Source organism: Thermobia domestica, chromosome 3, assembly GCF_964235325.1.
Source record: "Thermobia domestica chromosome 3, izTheDome1.hap1.1, whole genome shotgun sequence".
Taxonomy (NCBI): Eukaryota; Metazoa; Arthropoda; class Insecta; order Zygentoma; family Lepismatidae; genus Thermobia; species Thermobia domestica.
Window position 1 is genome coordinate 3,822,378 of NC_137456.1, and position 19,160 is coordinate 3,841,537.

Sequence of the window (19,160 nt, forward strand, 5' to 3'; positions counted from 1 at the left end):
GATCTCGAAGTCGAAGTTTCCAGACAGCCGGTGGTTTCATGTTTTCAGCTTGTTGAGTGTCTGATTGTGTGTAAAATATATTTTCGTGTGACTTTTATAAAGAAACGCTTGGTGGAATTATATATTGAATAAGTAGATCCTCAGTGAAGCGATTAAAAGTCGCAGAGAGGATTATTTCTTAGTTTCGTGCAGAAATAAGCTTGATTCACAATGGTAAGTGTAGTGGTTACTAAACGTAAGAAACACGTGTGTACTCACATGTATAAATGTAGTGTATTGTTTACACGCTACAAGTGTAAAAAAGATTGGTATAGACTTACAGTGTGGAACCATGTATAAATTAATGTTATTTTTACTTTCTTGTGTAATAGTTAAGAACAGCTACTTCTCATCTCCCGTGCACGAAGATACATCTTACTGTTGCACTACCTAAACACTCTAAGTACAAGGGCAAGAACTCAGTCTATTACCTACTTTTTAACATCCTAGATAGTCATTGAATAATTCCTGAAAGTATGGCGTTTCTCGTCCTTCCCTAAATGGGAAGTACGCCTCCTTAACTATAACCCTTTCTTGTTCACAAAATCTTCTCTTAGTAGAGTAATTGTTCCTATTGGAAGTAATTTCATCTGTGTTTACAAATTAACTGTAAGAGAGCTTAACAGTTTTAAGTATAAACAAATAATTGATCAATTTCTTCGTGACTACCTCAGTGGTAGAGCGTTTAGGCGTACCACTAGTACGTGGCTAAACTGGAAGATTTCATTTCATTTTCATTTTCTTCGTAACTGCTTAGAAAATAACTTTTTGGCTGTTCATATATTTCGAAGTTGGTGGACCGCGTTCTTTTCGACAAAAAGCGTAATAACAGGCAAGAAAATTTGGGATAATTTTGAAACTGCGGAGCTAAAATCAAGTAAAATCACCATGTTTACCGGAGAAATGAGTTAATGTTACGTAACTTTAGGTACTAAGTACTAACATAACCTAACCTAGCCTAAACCATGTAAAGCACAGAAAATTCTGCCCCCCCCCCCCTAGTTCCACAAATATGCCGAGAATTTAAAAATCATCAAATTTTAAGACCGATTTAAAAAGGTATAATAGTGTAGGGTAGAATTGAGTAAAGTAAGGTAGGGATAAGTGGGGTAGGGAAGGGTCGGGTTAGTTTAGGGTTAGGAAAATTTTTGACTCCTTTTGTTAAAATTAACAGTGTTATTTGTCGTCTCTGCATAAGGTTATCAATTGGAACGTCTCTGTACACCTGCAGCCACCTTCAGAATACAAGTGCTTGTTACTTTCTTACAATCCAGCCTGGCGCTACATGTAGTTCTTTTCGCTTGCCAAATAGTTCCAAAGGTATTCGTATCTCTAATCGCGGGTTAGAGGTCGCCCAATAGCGCCAAAGGCGTTTCTCCTTGGCGGGCGAAGACATGTGATGTTGGACACAGCGCCATATTTTCTGCATATAGTTTCCATATTCACTTACTTGGAGATCCCTTACGTAGTATCTTTGCATACCGTGCATACGCTCCCCGGTGCAGATCAAAAATAGTTGGTAAAATAAAACAACCTTTCTCTTTCATTTTTCTTGCTTTTAACGATGCACTAAAACGTTATATATTGTAATTCCGCACAGATTGATGATATGCGTGCAAACTTATGTGCCCTGGAACTGAATACTTGATAGCGATGCTATTATCTGCTATCCAGTTATTTTATTGTCAGATTCATTCGTAGTGCCTTAGAAGTTCTCTCGTAAGGTAGGTATTTCATTTATGTATTCAGAGTCACCTTATAAGTACTTCCAATTATGAGTATAAATAGGCGTCCGGATGTATGCCATATAAACAAATATACAAAAAAAAACTTGTGCTAGGTAGTCGCTAAGAGCGAGAATTCTAACCAAGTCAAGGCAGGAGTGCAGCAGAAAGGAGGCCAACCATGTCAATGACGGAGGGTATGCGCATAAACAAGGCTGAGATAAAATCATAGGGTCGAGCATTTGTAATGGTTTCTCCGATGTAATTCCGAGTAATATAAAATATAAGTTTCGTACATCGTGCAGAAATATTCCGCCAGTGAATAGTAGTACCGGTATATTAAACGGCAAGTTTTTACTTTGGTCATTTCTTTCAATGAATAGATTCCTAGGGAAATATTTCCTCCGAACAGTTTATTAAATCACTAGGAAGCAGTTCCTCACGAATCGAATCCAATAGAAATCATGATGGGGCAAATTTTTACTTTGACTTAACACAATCCGGTTCCCGGAGCAGTTTAGGAATCATTCCTAAACTGCTCCCGGAACCGGATTAAATGAATCGCTTACAGTTACTATCACATTCAAAGTAATGTACGATCCAAAATGTTACTAAACACCATTCCTAAAATCTTGCGAGAAATCAATTTAAGTGAAGTGTTGACTATCAATTTTGAGTTCTTTTTGGGGGGGATACCGCCCCGAACCCCCGCTCAGGTACCATAAAAACATCCAAAATAACAATAAATAATCACACCACTACTATAAAGCTAACATAAGGGAAAATAATAATAATAATTAAAAAAAAAAAAAAAACACTCGTCACTAACCATAAATCAGTGCATGACAAAGAAAAATAAATTACATCTCAACAAGACAATGGGACAACCAGCAGCAAACCAAATACTTTGCTTAATACGTACTCAAATGCAAAACAAATCAAGAATAAAAAGAATATGATTGCAATTGCGTAACAAAAATAATAAACTATTAAAAAATCACAAAAGAAACATTCATAAAAAAGTTGCTTTTGTAGTATAATCTCTTTGAGTAATGAATGGGGAATTTAGGTCTGAATATAATACGAATAATATACGGGAGTGAAACGTGATAACCCATAAATGTGTATTCATCAAGATTTTACGAACACTTACACTTTTACGAACATTTTTCGTTTTTTAGTTTAAACTTTTTTTTTTAAACCAGCTCGTTTAAACCAGCCAAGCCTGCTCAAAGTCCTCGGTTTGCACCAAACATTATGAGGGGAAGGTTCTAGATTACTGGTCCCCCATGTAGGTTAGTAGCTGGGTGGGTTTCTGTCTGTACTAAAGTTTATACATTTAATTTACACAGTATTGCCGAGCGAGCGTTAGTGAGTGAAGGCGGGTTAGAGCCCCGCAGGGCACGTTGTTTTGTGTCATTATTACTGCTCAGTGGGAAGGGGGACCAGTAATCTAGAACCTTGCCCATTATGAGTATTTTGTGTGTCTGTTCCCTACTAATATAATTGACGAAATTAGAGAAATAGTTCAGAGTTAAATGTCTCCGCAGACCATTAAGAACGAATAGCCACTGAAAAAGAGTAAACTTCATTGACATACTAATTTTCACGACTGATGTATTTTGATTTGTTCTTTGTCAACTTTCTCTCTCTCAACTTTTATTACATAAAAGAAGTACACTGGCATAAACAAATTTTCTATAACACTGCAAGAAAATATTGAAAAGCGCGGAAAGAGAGTGATAGTATGAATTTCCAGACGACGGATTCATTACTAAGAAGTGTTCTTTTATGATGTATTATTCTCGTGTCTGCTAAACAGTTTTATGCAACTAAAAGAAGAGTCTCAGAAATAATGACAATTTTCTTCCATTGAGAAAGAATTGTCGTTTAGAAATCAATCAGTAGTTCAGTAGGTTGGATGTTTAATACTAATCAATAAAAATAGTGCACTGTTAACGGTGTTGTCATTTTTATGTTTCAGACTGAAGAAGTAAATCCTAAAGCATACCCGTTGGCAGACGCCAGCTTAACAACGAAGATTTTGAACCTGGTCCAACAGGCTATGAACTATAAGCAGTTAAAGAAGGGAGCTAATGAAGGTGAGAGGAATTTCGTTTGCTTCATTGTTAATTTACCTTGCATTGGACACTAGTAAGTATTGCATAGTCCCTATCGCACCTGAATTAGGGAATTGTCAAGCGAAAGGTCAAACCACACTTTGCGAGTGGGTTAGCAAAATAGTAGGAGTCCAGCAGCACTTTTGAGTTGATTTGCTAGATAAATAAGGACGTCCTATTTGTACAGTTTCACATGTTCCAGTGGCATCTGTTTAATATTATTCTACTGCAAGCAGCTTTAGTTTCTTCTTAATGGAAAAATGCTGGGAAAAAAAAGAAAAAAAGTAGATTCCGGTACAAGTAGGGTACAGCTTTACTTTTGGCTAAAGTTAACACGACCGATATTAGTGTTTAATCCATAGTTTTCTGAATTGCTGAACCCTATAGCAGAACATGCCGCGATCTGTGATGTGATCGCAGAAAAATTGCCAGAGGAAAAATAAATAGCCAACAGAAAAATATAAAAGCATGCCTGATATGTGTAGATGTCTTAAATGCACGGCTCTCATAAATAAAGTTTAAACTTTTTTTTTTTTTTTTTTTATTACGTCGTGTAAAGTGTATTTTAACAATCACAAGTGTTTCTTCTGCAGAAAATTTTTGCAGAATTTCTGTAGATTTAAACGTGTACCTGAGTCCTGCAGATTTAAACGTCATCAACAGTCTCCTGATACTGCTCACGACAAAACAGGTTCACCATGCCTATTCCAAGACTGCCAAGGTGAACATTCTAAAGTGACGACTAATAGCCACATGAGATTAAACAAATTTTGAGTTGAGCTTCCTTTTCTAGCCAAACGTAATCAAGGTTAGTCCAAGAATGACAATTTCTCACAGGTTCGCCTAAATCTTGCAATGTCGCGCACTAATTTTCTAAATCTAAGGGCTCCACGTCGTCACTGTCGTTTTCTTAAAATGGCAGAATTCTTCTCTTTTTTATGTTGTACCTGACCAACTTACTCGCACATTAAGCGTAACATATCACATAATAATTATTATTATACCCATCATTACAAACTTGGAATTAGAGACATGCATTGTTGTTATTAAATAAGTGCATCATTATTATTAAATATCTTAAAACCCTACAAATGTAACTTTATAAATAATATTAGAATGTATTTCTGATTCTCACCTAATCACGTCATGTCAACCAATTCCAACATCATAATAAAACAATAGAACAGCGTAATACGTGCAAAAGAAGACTAGCAGTTAATAGAGACAACTCACATTCAAACCACATACGTGCATGCCTCATGCAACCCCATAATTCAACTCAACACGCATTAGCCATGTTGTGTGAACGCAACACACAACGCACGTAGTCAATAGTGTGTTGTATGTACAGCTCAAACATACAATCACCGACAAACACCGTACTAATCATTCAAAATCAATGCTCTCCACTGACATGGTCTCCAGACAGAACAGACAGGCCAATGAAATCCCATGCATGCTATAACTTGACAATTCTAGTATAAAACATATCTCGTCTCACGGCGCAGATATAGATTATGTACACCATTAAGGCATCATCTCAATAGTACCAAACATTTAATAAAAGGGAATATCAATAACGAATTCATAAGAAACACGAATCATAAGTTAAACATGAACACAAATTCGAACTTACAACCCAACAATATAATGTATCGTGACCGATAATCGGTACGTTACATACTTGCACAACAATTTTTATAGAGGTAGTTTGGCTACGGGCATGTAATTTGTAGTAGTCACGAACTACATCTATAAAAATTGTTGTGGAAGTACGGCAGGATTCTGAAATGTATTTTTGGATAGGCCACATATTAGTTCCTAAGTGAAATCTTGACCCGACTACGGTAGGTCCCATAGTTTTGGAGCTGTGGACCTATAAAATTAATTTTTTCATGTTTTCGGCAGCCGATAATTCCGAAAGGAAGAATTTGTGCACCCAGGTTGGTCTATATTTTTTGTCTTATCTTGTTGTCGGGAATCACCACCCAAACGTAGTCGGTGTTGTTTTGAAACACTCTGTATATAATTAAGAATTCTGGATGATTTAGTGAATTATATTAAAGGAGTAATAACAAATTTTTTAAGCTTATGCATATATTGTTGTCAACCTAGTCTTTAGCATTTTTCGTCGTCTCAGTAATATACAGCGTGTAATTCAATCAATGTAACAAACATCAGGATATGATTCATCACGCCGAGATAATTAAAAAGGTCCTATGACATATAGCATATTGCGTTTATTGGCGAGGTCCGAAAGCATGGGAAAAATAAGTTTGAAACGGTAGATATCGACGTGCGGAGAGAGACAAACGTAACGTTCCTTGGGCACATCACAGGAGATGTTCAAAGTGTCCGCCATGGATAGCAATGCGTGCATTACAACGCCGAATCATGGATTGGCAAACCTGTTCAAAGATACCTAGTCATAGCGAACAGTTGCACAGGCGTTATGGATACACTGTTCCAAAACGTTGACAGGAGTAGCATACAACACACTTTTAATGCGTCCTCATATAAAAATCTACTGGGTTCAGGCCCGGAGACCGGGTAGGCCAGTGCACTGAACCTCCACGCCCGATCCAACATCTGGTGAAGTCATTGTTCAACCACCGGTAGACATTCACACTGAAGTGCGCGGGAGCCCCATCATGCATGTACCATATATTGCTGCGAATCACTAGAGGAACAGTTTCTAGTAGTTCGGGCAGTGTATTCTGCAGAAGATCAAACTGTGCTCCATTCAGTCTTTGAGGTAGCATGTATGGGCCGATCAGTTGATTGAGTCTAAATTGGTATTGATGATTAGTGGCAATCATACCATGGGATGTGCATCTGCCCATGTGTGTTATGCTTGTTGATGATACCATTCCTTCCAAAGTGGCCTCGTCAGTGAGCAGTTGTGAAGCCTGAAATGGGATAAGTTAGTGATTTCTTGAATTAACCACCGGCGGAATGCATCACATGTTTGGAAATCCGCTTCTGTCAGTCCTTGTACCGACTGCAGGTGGTATGGTACAAGACATTTTAATCTAACACGTCACACAGTCATATGACTAACATGCATTTCATGGCTAAGTTTCCTCATACGAGGGTCACTACGAAAGTTTTGAGATATGAAATAACTTACATACTTAAAATCAATTTAACACTTACATTTTCTCAAAGTATTCACCATTACACTGTACAGACTTTTGCATCCTCGAAAACCACTTTTGGAAGCAGTGTTGCCAGTCTTTTTCTTCAAGTGTTGAAAGTTCATTCTCGTAAGCCACTACAGCTTCTTCAGGACTGCAAAATCTCTTCCCACGCATGCGATCTTTGATCCTGGGGAACAGAAAAAAATTACACGGGGCCAGGTCAGGGCTATACGGTGGATGAGTCATAAGTTTGACCTCCGTAGATTCTAAAAACTGAATTGTGATGTTGGCCGTATGTGCGGACGAGTTGTTATGATGAAGCAGGATCCCACGCAATCCAGTTCTTGGACGCCGTTTCCGAAGCTTCTGGAACACTTTTGTTAGGCAGACTGTGGTGTACCACTGAGCAGTAACAGTCCTTTGTTCTTCAAGTGGAACAGTTGCAACATGGCCAGATTTGGAGAAGAAAGTTGCGACCATCTTCTTCCCCTACATTTCGCGGTCGCTTCACTTTCGTGAGTGGATTTTCGTCTGGAAAGATCCAAACTGTAGACTGGCGTGTATTTTCAGGGTCAAATTGATAGATCCAAGTCTCATCACCAGTAACAATGTCAGAGACGTGTCGAGAATTGCCTCCATCAAATCTTGCAAGCATTTCTTCACACTATTCCACACACATGTGCTTCTGCTGTTCAGTCAAAGTGTGAGGCACCCAACGAGATGAAACCTTCCTGAGCCGAAGATGATAATGAATCTTTGTTACTGCTGGCGATCCAATGTTCACTGTAGATTCAATGTCCTTGAAATGGGGTCCCGGGTTCAAACCCTGCTCCCGCCAAGTGAACTTTGTGGTGGACAAACACCGTGTGCGTGGGTTTTCTCGGGGTTCTCCCGTTTCCTCCCACTTTCTTCATTCCACCATTTCATTCATTTCTCATAATCACCGTCTCCTTTAGCCTAACCGGCATAACCGTGGGACGTAAAACTCACAGATTTCATTTCATTTTCAATGTCCTTGAAAGTTGTTCGAGGATTTTCTCGAATCATTTGTTCCACAGCGGCAATGTTTTCATCTGACACAGCTGTTGCCGGACGTCCACCTTTGTCTTCATCTTTAAGCGATGTCCGGCCTCTTCTGAATTCACCAAACCACCGAAAAATTGCAGCACGGGAAGGAGCAAGGTCCCCAAATGCCCGCTGCAAACGGTCAAGGCTTTGTGTCTCGTTCAAACCACTTTTCAAATCGAAAATGTTCCCTTTCGAGCTCCATTCTAGACAGCCGAATATTGCTCACATCAACAAACAAGTGAAGGCGATACGGCCACTCCGATAAGCGAGGCGAGTTGAAACTTGCTTCGCTTCTTCGCTCTGGATACCACTACCGAACGCAATTGTTGAAATTCAAATACTGTGCGACAACAATGCGTATCTCAAAACTTTCGTAGTGACCCTCGTACTCGTACCTGACTCATTGTCCACAGCTTCTGACATACATTCATCCATAACGGGTGTTCGTACTCGACGAGATCGACCAGCATCACATGGGCAGGTAGTATTGTCCCTGTTTTCACAAGCGCCGATAAATTGCTGCGAACATCCTGTATGATGATTGGCGTATGTTAGAGTGGTGCTGCTTCACGCCCATTGCCATCTGTATGACTGTGTATGAATAACATGTTGGCCTGTTCGCGGTTTGAATAGCGCACCGTGTTTTAGTTGAGCACTTCCACTTGACCTATTCAACACTCGCAGCACTCCTGTACTGTGGCGTATTGAACACAAGCGCCACCTGTGTGTGTGAACCGAGCTACTACATATTGCATATCAGCGCACCCTCTAGAATTTCTAGACCGCCATCTCTAGACTTTCCAGACCGCCATCTCTAAGCTTATTGGTTTTCGATGTTTACTACTTTGAACTTACAGTTCCCACGCTTTCGGCTCTCGCTAACTGTCAATATGTTCATAGACCTTGTTTCCTTAACTTAGCTTGGTGTTAGGAATCACCTCCCGATATTTGTTATATTAATTAAGTTACAGCCTGTATAATCAAACATATTTAGCACCATCAGTAAGATGTACTTGAGGAAATATGCATCAGCCAGAGATGTTTGCTAAACAGTTTATAATAGCATGTTAATATTTAAGCTTTTGATGGAAAAGATGCATGAATTGGGAAGTGGTTAAGGGACAAAGTAATTGTTGGATTTGTTATGGCAACATTTATACCGAGTTTGTTCTTCTTTTGTTCCTTCGCTCGGTTTTTATCAGCTGTAATGCAAGTGTTAATGTTAGAATAAAAATAGTATTTTTTTGCCTTCTATAATATAACATTAACGTTTTATTGTAACAATAATACTATTATTATGTGTGGTACTTGTTGGAGATGAGAATGTACATAGCAGGTGGAAATTTCTATGAATTTTCATATGACCAGATAGAAGAAAAGGAAGACGTTGTATGTATGATATATGAATGTTGTGTCAGTTACAAAATAAATTATTGATGGGCATCACCTTCATACATCACTATCGCATTGCTGATGTTGAAATAATACTGTATGTAATTTGTAATTGTGACTGTATCTAATATATAGGGTGTTCTAAAAGTGGCGCTCACGAACCACAGAGCATTATTCTACAAGTCAAAATAATGAAAGGGGCCGCGGTGGCTCAGTGGTAGGGCGTCATCTCTGGTGCTTGGGGTCCCGGGTTCGATCCCAGACCCCGCCAAGTGAACTTTGTGGTGGACAAGCACCGCGTGCGTGGGTTTTCTCGGGGTTCTCCCATTTCTTCCCACTTTCTTCATTCCACCATTTCATTCATTACTCATAATTACCGTCTCCTTTAGCCTAACCGGCATAACCGTGGGACGTAAAACTCAAAGATTTCATTTTCAAAATAATGAAAAAATGTATATAATTGTATACCTTTCGGGTCCTCGTCTGGAGAGACAAATTGGACTATGTGACAACGTCGCAAATTTAAAAAAAAAAAAATTAGATCTACCAATCTACCAAACAGTTATATCGTTTTTTTCTAGATGGCAGCCAAAGTCAATATCGAGTGGCACTAGCATCACGTACTAGTGTAGCAATCGATTCAACTGCTTGTTGTATTCGTAGAGTAATGCTAATGGCTCAAAGTTAATCTGCGTTGTTGACACATTGTGAAATTTTGATCATCCATAGCAGCTGACGGAGGCCAAACCATCATATAACATTTTCGCTTTATTTTGGCCTGAGGAATAGTGCTCTGTGGTCCGTGGGTGTCATTTTTAGAACACCCGATATAATATTGACTGAGGTACAGTTTTTAAAATAGAATACGATCCGAATTGGAAGTACGGAAACGGATGAGTTAACAGTATAAAAAGGGTATGATCTGTTTATTATGTACCATCAGATGTAACTAGTTAATAATAAAGTAATATCAGTTCTAGTGCTCTGGCAGATGACGGCAAAATTGAGAATACCTCGACTTAACCTAACGTAATCTAACGGTAATTGTAACAATGTAGATCTTGATTTTAAAGAATACTACAGTGTATTGAGCTTAGGTCCTGCTAGTAATAATAGAAACGTTCCTGTTGGTCCATAATTTTATCTTTATGGAAAATGTTGCTAGATCATGAAAATTTGTCGTATGTCGATTTTAAGCATAACTAGACATGTATGTAATATGTAGAATATGTAGTATTTGCTGACAGATATTGTAGGAGGTAACAAAAGTGAGTCCGTGCGTACGTTGAATATATATTTCCATTGAAAGCTAAACTAACTAATCAAATGTTGCCGCCAGGGGGTCTGTTCTTTCCTTGAGGAAAACTACCCTTACATATCATCGAAGAGGAAATTAGTTTTGTTTATGTGCAAGAGCTATACTTATACATGTATTACTGCATGCGATTAACCTTCTGAGTTGTAATGAAGGAACCCTCTAGCAGATCTCATGTCGTTTCAGATATGTAAGGCTTTCCTTTTCTCTCTCTCTCTCTTTTTCGGAAAAATATTATACAAAAAATTTATGATCCAGTTTTTCAGAATTCCAAAGATATACGCAAAAATTTTGAAATCGAATGCGGTCCGTTCTAGTATTTTTATTCATCTCGAGTAACCCTTTTCAGACCATCAATATTTTTTACTTACTGGAAAACTGTTGATGGAATTTGATTCTGACCCGGTTGTTACTTCGACTGAGAATTGCATAATGATTTGGTATTATTATATTGAATACATAATTTCTTTGTAATTGAAAGTTATTAGTCGTTTACTATTAAGAAAGTTCGAGATGAAACAACGAGTCATTTTTTTTATACTTAACAATGGGAAATAACGAAATTTAGGACGTTGGCCAGAGCACTTGCGTGGTGAAGCTTAGGGAAATCCTTGAATTCTGGAGAATTCAAGTCCGGAAACTTTCCACTTACGAAACAAGTTGTTAAGTGTTCATATGCGCTTGCTAGATCTGAAGATAGGAATAGGGAGAAAAGAAAGTGTTGATGTAAAAAAAAAATCAGTCCTGCAAATGTGAGTTCACAAGCCATGCCATGTTAATTCACTTATTACTTCTCCGGTACGAGACTCATTTCTATTGGGCCTTTGGCGCGGGAGACCCGGGTTCGATTCCCGGCGGGAGCTCATGTGGTTCGGATTCCACGTTAATCAGTAGGTCCACGTCTCATATAGCCTCGCTGCTGAACGGGACGTTAAACTCAAAATCAACTCAACTCAACTCATTTCTATTGGCTCAGTGGTAGAGCGTTCACCTCCGGTGCTTGGGGTCCCTGGTTCGATCCCAGCTCGCTTCGTGAGGACTTTGTGGTGGACAAACACCGTGCTCGTGGGTTTTCTCGGGAATCTCCCGTTTCCTCCCACTTTATTCATTCCACCATTTCATTCATTTCTCATTATCACCATCTCCTTTAGCCTAACCGGCATAACCGCGGGACGTTAAACTTAAAGATTTCATTTCATTTCATTTTTTTATTGAATATCATGTAAATGTATGGAATATTGACAAAATGTCTTATCCTTTCATTTCTTTCAGCGACAAAGACTCTGAACAGAGGAATCGCGGAATTCATTGTGATGGCTGCTGATGCTGAGCCTCTGGAGATTTTGCTGCATTTACCGCTGCTTTGTGAAGATAAAAATGTTCCTTATGTCTTCGTGAGATCGAAACAAGGTAGAACTCTGATTCAGTGTGTACGGGTGTATCAAAATCCCTTACCACTCTTTTTAAAACACGTAAGGATGTATTTATATTGAACTTGATGTAGGAAATATACAATAGTCCTAGAGGCACACCTTTTGGATGTTGGTTCGCAGACGGCTGCCATCTTGAATTTGATATTTTTTTTTTCAAACGATAGGTGGGTCATGTAATACATGGCCTTAGGTTAGAAATTGCTCAGGATGTCAAATCTGAAATCAGATTTTAGGTATCTTTATTTGGTTAGAAGTTATGGACAACGACAGTTGATGTTTACCTGTTATACACAGTGTGCTCCGCATGAGACACAGGGTGATGCTGATTGAACTCGGCTGCTTCTGCACGGGAATTTCTCCCACCCCCCACACTTTGACAATCTGGATGCGTTCCTCAGTTGTTAATGGCATGGTTCACACCTGCAAAAAGAGGAATAATCACTAAATACAGAGGAATAACTTCTCACCAAATAAAGATACGGGAAATCTGACTTCAGATTTGACATCCTGAGCAAATTCTAGCCTAAGGCCGTGTATCACATGAGTCTGAGTATTTACGTGTGCTGAGTCACCTATGTTTTGAAATAAAAAATTGAAATTCAAGATGGTGGCCGTTTGCGAACCGTCATCCAGGTGTATCCCTAGCTCTGTTGTATATTTCCTACATCAGGTTCAATATAAATACATCCGTACAGATTTTAAAAGGGGTGATAAGGGACTTTCGAAACACCCCGTATAGTATCGATCAGTTCTTCGTATGTACTATTTTAGTATATTGCAAGTTTTTATTACATTCCTTGTTTATAAAATACAAAATAATATATAGATAATAATTAGTTAAATGCACTAGAAGTAATATATTTTTGTTTCAAAGAGCACTTACTGTTTTGCAAGTGGATGCCAGTGTAAGGTTTAACTAGATTACCGTCTGTATTATAAATAAACTTACCTTGCTATTCTGTATCCTGTCTTGCTTTAAAGCTCACTAAAAAAAAAAAAAAAAAAAAAAAAAAAAAAAAAAAAAATCATTAATCTGAATTTTTGCCGTGCTGTCAGCATTTCCAAGACAGATATAAAGAAGGTTGGTCTAGTAGAAATAGGATTGATGGGGAATTAATTGTGTTATCATATAAATACAAAATTAATGCGTATGAATCATTTAAATTTTCGAAATATTTTCACGTCGATTTATAGAAACGCAACCAAAGATGCCAACCAGATTTAAATCGACACTTTTTTTTTCTTGTCAGTCATTCCACGACTTTGAGGTCGATATACAAAATGACCATTTCATTCTCGAACAGAAGTCTCAAGGTGTTTTTGTTTACAAGTGTTAATATGTTAAGGTACACGAAGCATTCAAAGACTGCATTATAGAACACACAACAGTTACAAAGTTATTTATACTAGTATCCTTCAAAGTCCTTTCTCCATCTAACTGTACTCTTAAATGTCCCATGATCTGTCCACTCCTGAAACCTCACATAGAACCTTTCGTTTGAAAGCTTGTTGAGAATACCCATCACACGCGTATTAATGTCACTGTCGAAATTAAATACCCTCCAGCAAAGCTGTTTTTGCACTACAGTTAACAGGTAGTAGTCTTATAAGCAAGTCCAGGTAAGTAGGAGGATTGGCCGTAACTTCAGCTTCCAGTTCATCGATATAAGTTGGTTTGCAGTATATTAGTGTGCTGGAACGTTGTCTTCGTGCAAAATGCACCCAGTGTCTGCATACTGAGTACGATTTATTGCAAGTTTTCTTCATAATAGACCTTTGAGGACCTTTGAGGACTATCGTCGGTAGCCACCATGACCTTCCAGGCACTTTCTCTGAACCTTTGATTTTAGACTGTCTATTTCGAAACTGGACACTTCTTTGCTTGGATTGTAGGTCAGAATAAAGAAATCAGCCCTCATGGAAGTAATAACTCGCTATCGAAGAAACACGATTCATGTAATGTTAATCCCTGTTGATTCTGTAAAGGGCATCAAGTTCCTAATGTGTCTTCCATACTGTTGAGTCCCCTCACTAAATTCCTTTTGCCAGTTGACGACTTGTGAGCATGACAGAGCATTGTTCCCATAAGTTTTAATTTTCTGTTGTCCTTCTAATCTTAAATGTGAAGCAAAATTCGATAGCTGGTCTTTGCCTCAGCTTTGTATGAATACTGGATACCACTTGGATTGTATAGTTGACGCCAAGTAATTGATGACTGAATTAGTGGATTACTTCATTATTCGTAAATACACAGCACTCTCGCTAACCCTTTCCGGATCCCGGCTTTTTGGGCTTTTTTTTAGACTTTCAGTCAAGCAGCTACTGCATCGTCACTATTTATCCTAGGATCATGGTTCATACCTCATTCTCTTCAGAATGGAGCTGGCTTTCAAATGATATCACTTGCATGCTCATACCATTTACCAGGAGCGGGAAAAATGATGTCAAAGTGAAAATTTCGGAGGGAAATTTTTTTTCTCGCACTTTGGGCCTCCCCTGGAGCGACCCTGTGTGAACGTAGCCATCTAAAAAAAAATCTGATAAATAGTACTTGGTATACTGAATGTGTGTGCCAAATTTCAAGTTTCTATCTTGAATACCAAGGGCGGGAGAAATTTTATCAGGAATTCCCACCATGCCCCAAATTACCTCAGGTAAAAAATTTCCTGAGACATCCCTAAATAACCCTAGGGTCATGTTTCGCCCATCATTCTCTTCAGAATAGAACTGCCTTTCAGGCGGTATGACTCACGTGTCTCCATCATGTATCTAAGGCGGGAAACTGAGGAAAAACGGGATTTTTTGGGTCTAAATATCATTTTTTCAACTTTAGCCCCCCCCAGACCCCCCCTGTTTTAACGCAGAGATCTGAAAAAAATCTGGTAAATACTACTCGGTGGGCTGAATGTTTATGCACAATTCCAATTTTCCAGGTGCAAAAGTAGGCCCGCCAAAAAAAAAATATACCGACAATGTCCCATATTCCCGTATACAGAGGGAAATTTTTAAACATTCCCTGAGACATCCTTAACCTAGGGTCATGTTTCGCCCATCATTCTCTTCAGAATAGAACTGCCTTTGAGGCGGTTCCATTCATCTGTCCCCATTATGTATCTAAGGCGGGAAAATCCCGTGAAAGGGATTTTTTGGTTAAAAAAATCCATTTTTCAACGTTTATCCCCTCTGTACCCCCCTGTTTTAACGCAGAAATCTGAAAAAAAATCTGGTAAATACTACTCGGTGGACTGAATGTTTGTGCACAATTTCAATCTTCCAGGGGCAAAAATAAGCCAGCACAAAAATAGTACCGAAAATGTCCAAAATTCCCCTATACGGAAGTATATTTTGATAAAAATTCCCTGACACTTCCCTAATTACCCTAGGGCCATGTGTCGCACATCATTCTCTTCAGAATAGAACTGCCTTTCAGGCGGTACCATTCACTTGTCTCCATCATGTATCTAAGGTGGGAAAATGAGGAAAAACGGGATTTTTGGGTAAAAATATCCCTTTTGCAACTTTTTGACCCTCTGGATCCCCCCCTGTTTTAACGCAGAAATCTGAAAAAAAAATCTGGTAAATACTACTCGGTGGACTGCATGTTTGTGCAAAATTTCAATCTTCTACGTGCAAAAATAAGCCCGCCAAAAATACATTACATAAACCCCCCCAAAAAGTATTACACGAAAATATAAATTTTATGACGTCATCACCTCCTATGTCTCGACACAGGAAGGTGTGAAACCATCCGTAATGTCTTCTGCAATGCTTCTGGACTTTTGGAAAAAAAAAAAAAAAAAAAAAAAAAAAAAAAAAAAAAAAAAAAGACGAAAAAGCTCAAATAGGAGAGTTATAACGCAATGTACCATGAAACACCCCGTATGGTACAAATTGTACCATGGATCTCCAAAGGGACCAGTCACTGCATGGACACTGAAGGGGGGGGGGGGGAGCAATTAGCAAGGCAATGTGAGAAAACTATTTTTCAACTTCTCTAAGATCTCCAATTTCTTGGACAAATCGAGCTTCACGTTTTTCCATTTGGACGTACTAATTCGCGTCAATCACTTATCTGTACTTCAGCATCTCACATTTTACATATCGTTGGCGTGAAGGCACAACACTGTTTTAATGGTAACGGCAGAGTAAATGAAGAAAGAAAGAAATAATAATAAACGTTCCTATGCCCGGATTAGTGAGAATATACTGTAATTACAGACGTGTTGATACAATATTGTACGAACACACATTAGATTATCCATTTTCTTTTTATAGAAGCAATTTCACTATTTTTGAGTGCTTCTCTTTATAGTTTTTACCTGTGTAATTATTTCTCATATTTCCTATTCCCACCGAAACCCTGTTTTCCTACTTATCTGTTGATAATGGTCAGCGAATGGACGGTAGATGTGAGCTTTTGAATGATTCTGTTAACAGGATACAGAATAGCATGGTGAGTTTATATCTAGGACAACTCTTGAAGCAGCTTCAGCAATGAATACGCTCTTTACTATTTGCCCATTCTTTCAATCTTCTTCCCTTATTTTTAGTAATGATGAAAATATTGGGTTATCCCATAAGTAACCATTTGTCACCATCAAAGACTGGAGAAAACGTAATAGTTAGGCATCATAACACTTCCACAACCCTGTGCTACGTGGTAACTAGCTGTTCAGTCTTCTTCCAGTTAATGGAAAGAACTAGTGCACACCTTCAGGATCACGCAGTATTTTTCCAACAGTGTGGTTTTAGAGGCTGCGAAACAGATTAAAATCTGTTGGTGCGAGGTCCGGTGAGTTGAGTTGATCTTGAGTTTCACATCCCTTTCAGCAGCGAGGCTATATGAGACGGGACCTACTGATTAACGTGGAGTCCGAACCACATCAGCCCCTGCTGGGAATCGAACCCGGGTCTCCCACGCCAAAGGCACGTACGCTCACCGCTGAGCCACGAAGGAGCTCGCAAGATTCGGTGAATATAGTACGTGGGGGAGCTTCTCCCATCCAAATTCCGCAATTTTTGCACTTGCAGAGTTAGACGAGTGGACAGTCACACCCTTGTGACTGACTAAGAATGCAGGACGTCTTTCCATCTCTGCAGCCTGGAGCCGTTCCAGCTACTGATAGAAGACCTCTTCCGTAAGTGTTTGCTTCAAAGGCTAAAGTTTAAAATGGACAATGCCACGCATATCATTACCAAACGTCATCATTTTGCGGGTTACAGACCGTGTTTCGCCACTGTTTTTCCCGCAACTGTTGTTGCACACAATTACATGTGCATTAATGTTATAGGAAATGATTTTTTTCTTTCTTTTTTTTTTTTTCTTTCTTCTTCACCATCCTGTCTAGAAACGGCTCCCTTCTGTGACGGAAGAGCATGGAACTGGAAACTTCATGTTGCAGTTTTTGCTGTTGTGTCAACTCATGAGGTACCCATTTTCCAGTTTCGACGTAGGCTGATGTCTTCCAATCGGAATTCTGGAACCATCTCTGGCACTTTAGCAGTTCGAGGGTTCCCTGCCCATACAGTATTTCACGCTGTATATGATGTGTCACTGACTGCCATGTTCTAATGCACATCCCTGTTACCTCTCTCCGCACACTACACTAAGTGTTCTGCTCAGGATACCAAGGTAACCTCGATGTACTTTATTAACGCGACATATGGTGCTGTTTCCATGCGTTGTCAGAAAACATTATTTATGGGCTGACCCAATATTTAATAAAAGTAACGTTTTAGGATATCAGAAACAGTGGTATGTCAGTCTTAAAGCTTGTTGCTTTATAATTACCTATGCAGCGTATGGAACACATTGCAATGTAATGAATAATATTGTACTAGTGTTCCTGTGCCAATTATTACATCTAATATTTCGAGTACTTCTTTGGATCACTCTTCTTCAGGAACAGACTGACTTTGTTCCAACCTCCTCCTCAGATGTTTAGTTGTATCAACACAGTGGAAGTTATAAGAATGATTAAGTTATAATTGAGTAATAATATATATTGGGTGTAGTAGATATGGGAACACAAGTAGGTGAATAATTGGTTATATTGTTTTGGGATACTATGCAGAGTAATAGAAGTAATGCATTTCGTTTCAGCTTTGGGTCGTGCGTGTGGTGTGTCAAGGCCAGTGATCTCTTGCTCAGTGACCGCGAATGAAGGCTCTCAGCTGAAACCACAGATCCAAGCCATTCAACAGGAAATCGAAAAACTTTTGGTGTAAAACAGTGTTACCTGGACATGATCCTTTGAATTTAAGTTAAAGAACTTCCGATACATTTTTGTGATGTATATGTGATTGTTGGATAATGCATTTTAATGCGAGAAAATATCATTTTTAATTAAGACAGTGAAAATATAGTTTATTTTTAAAAAATGATCGTTGCGATGTGTGTTTTTCTTCTTTATTCCATGACAGTTTCTTTCCTATAATGATGATGATTTTAATTAACGTCCAGAGGTTACCGTGCTAAAAGTGTAATGTGGATACTTGAATTCGTAGTAGGGACGTGGTGTGCATGTTACTTTTGTTGCTGGCGACAATAACCAAATTATAAATTCACTCAGTTCAATTTGTTTCTGTCAGTAATGTAGAAGTATTATTTTCAGCTGTACTTTCAGATTAATCAATCGAGGATTTTCAGTGACTTCATGAATACAGATAGTTTCATATCGAAGACCCTTATGTAATTATAATTCTCTCAACATGGTTGCCTATGGCTTATATTGGCAGATGTAACTAATATGTGAAAAGCAAGGGCGCCGGCAACGTTCCTCTAAGTTCATTGTTTGCAAGATGAAATGGCAGTAAACATATTTATCATCTCTTTGTTTACGGCATTAACAAGTAGCTACTATCCCACAACTGTAACTGTGCCATGGACATAATGATAACAAAACTCAAGATTTCAGAAACACTATGTT

The 19,160-nt window shown here is 38.7% G+C and overlaps 1 protein-coding gene across 2 annotated transcripts; it reads left to right on the plus strand.

Annotated features, from left to right (window-relative positions):
* hoip (NHP2-like protein 1 hoip) lies at nucleotides 1-18,615 on the plus strand. 2 transcript variants are annotated; one of them, XM_081753975.1, is made up of 4 exons: nucleotides 1-213; nucleotides 3,748-3,865; nucleotides 12,071-12,208; nucleotides 18,335-18,615. In XM_081753975.1, exons 1-4 carry the CDS (start codon nucleotides 211-213, stop codon nucleotides 18,457-18,459), a joined length of 384 nt encoding a protein of 127 aa, XP_081610101.1. In that variant the 5' UTR covers nucleotides 1-210; the 3' UTR covers nucleotides 18,460-18,615. The 2 variants fall into 2 exon arrangements, with proteins under 2 accessions (XP_081610101.1, XP_081610100.1); XM_081753974.1 differs by lacking the exon at nucleotides 1-213 and having other exon boundaries at nucleotides 3,739-3,865.
* Nucleotides 18,616-19,160: the final 545 nt, after the last annotated feature.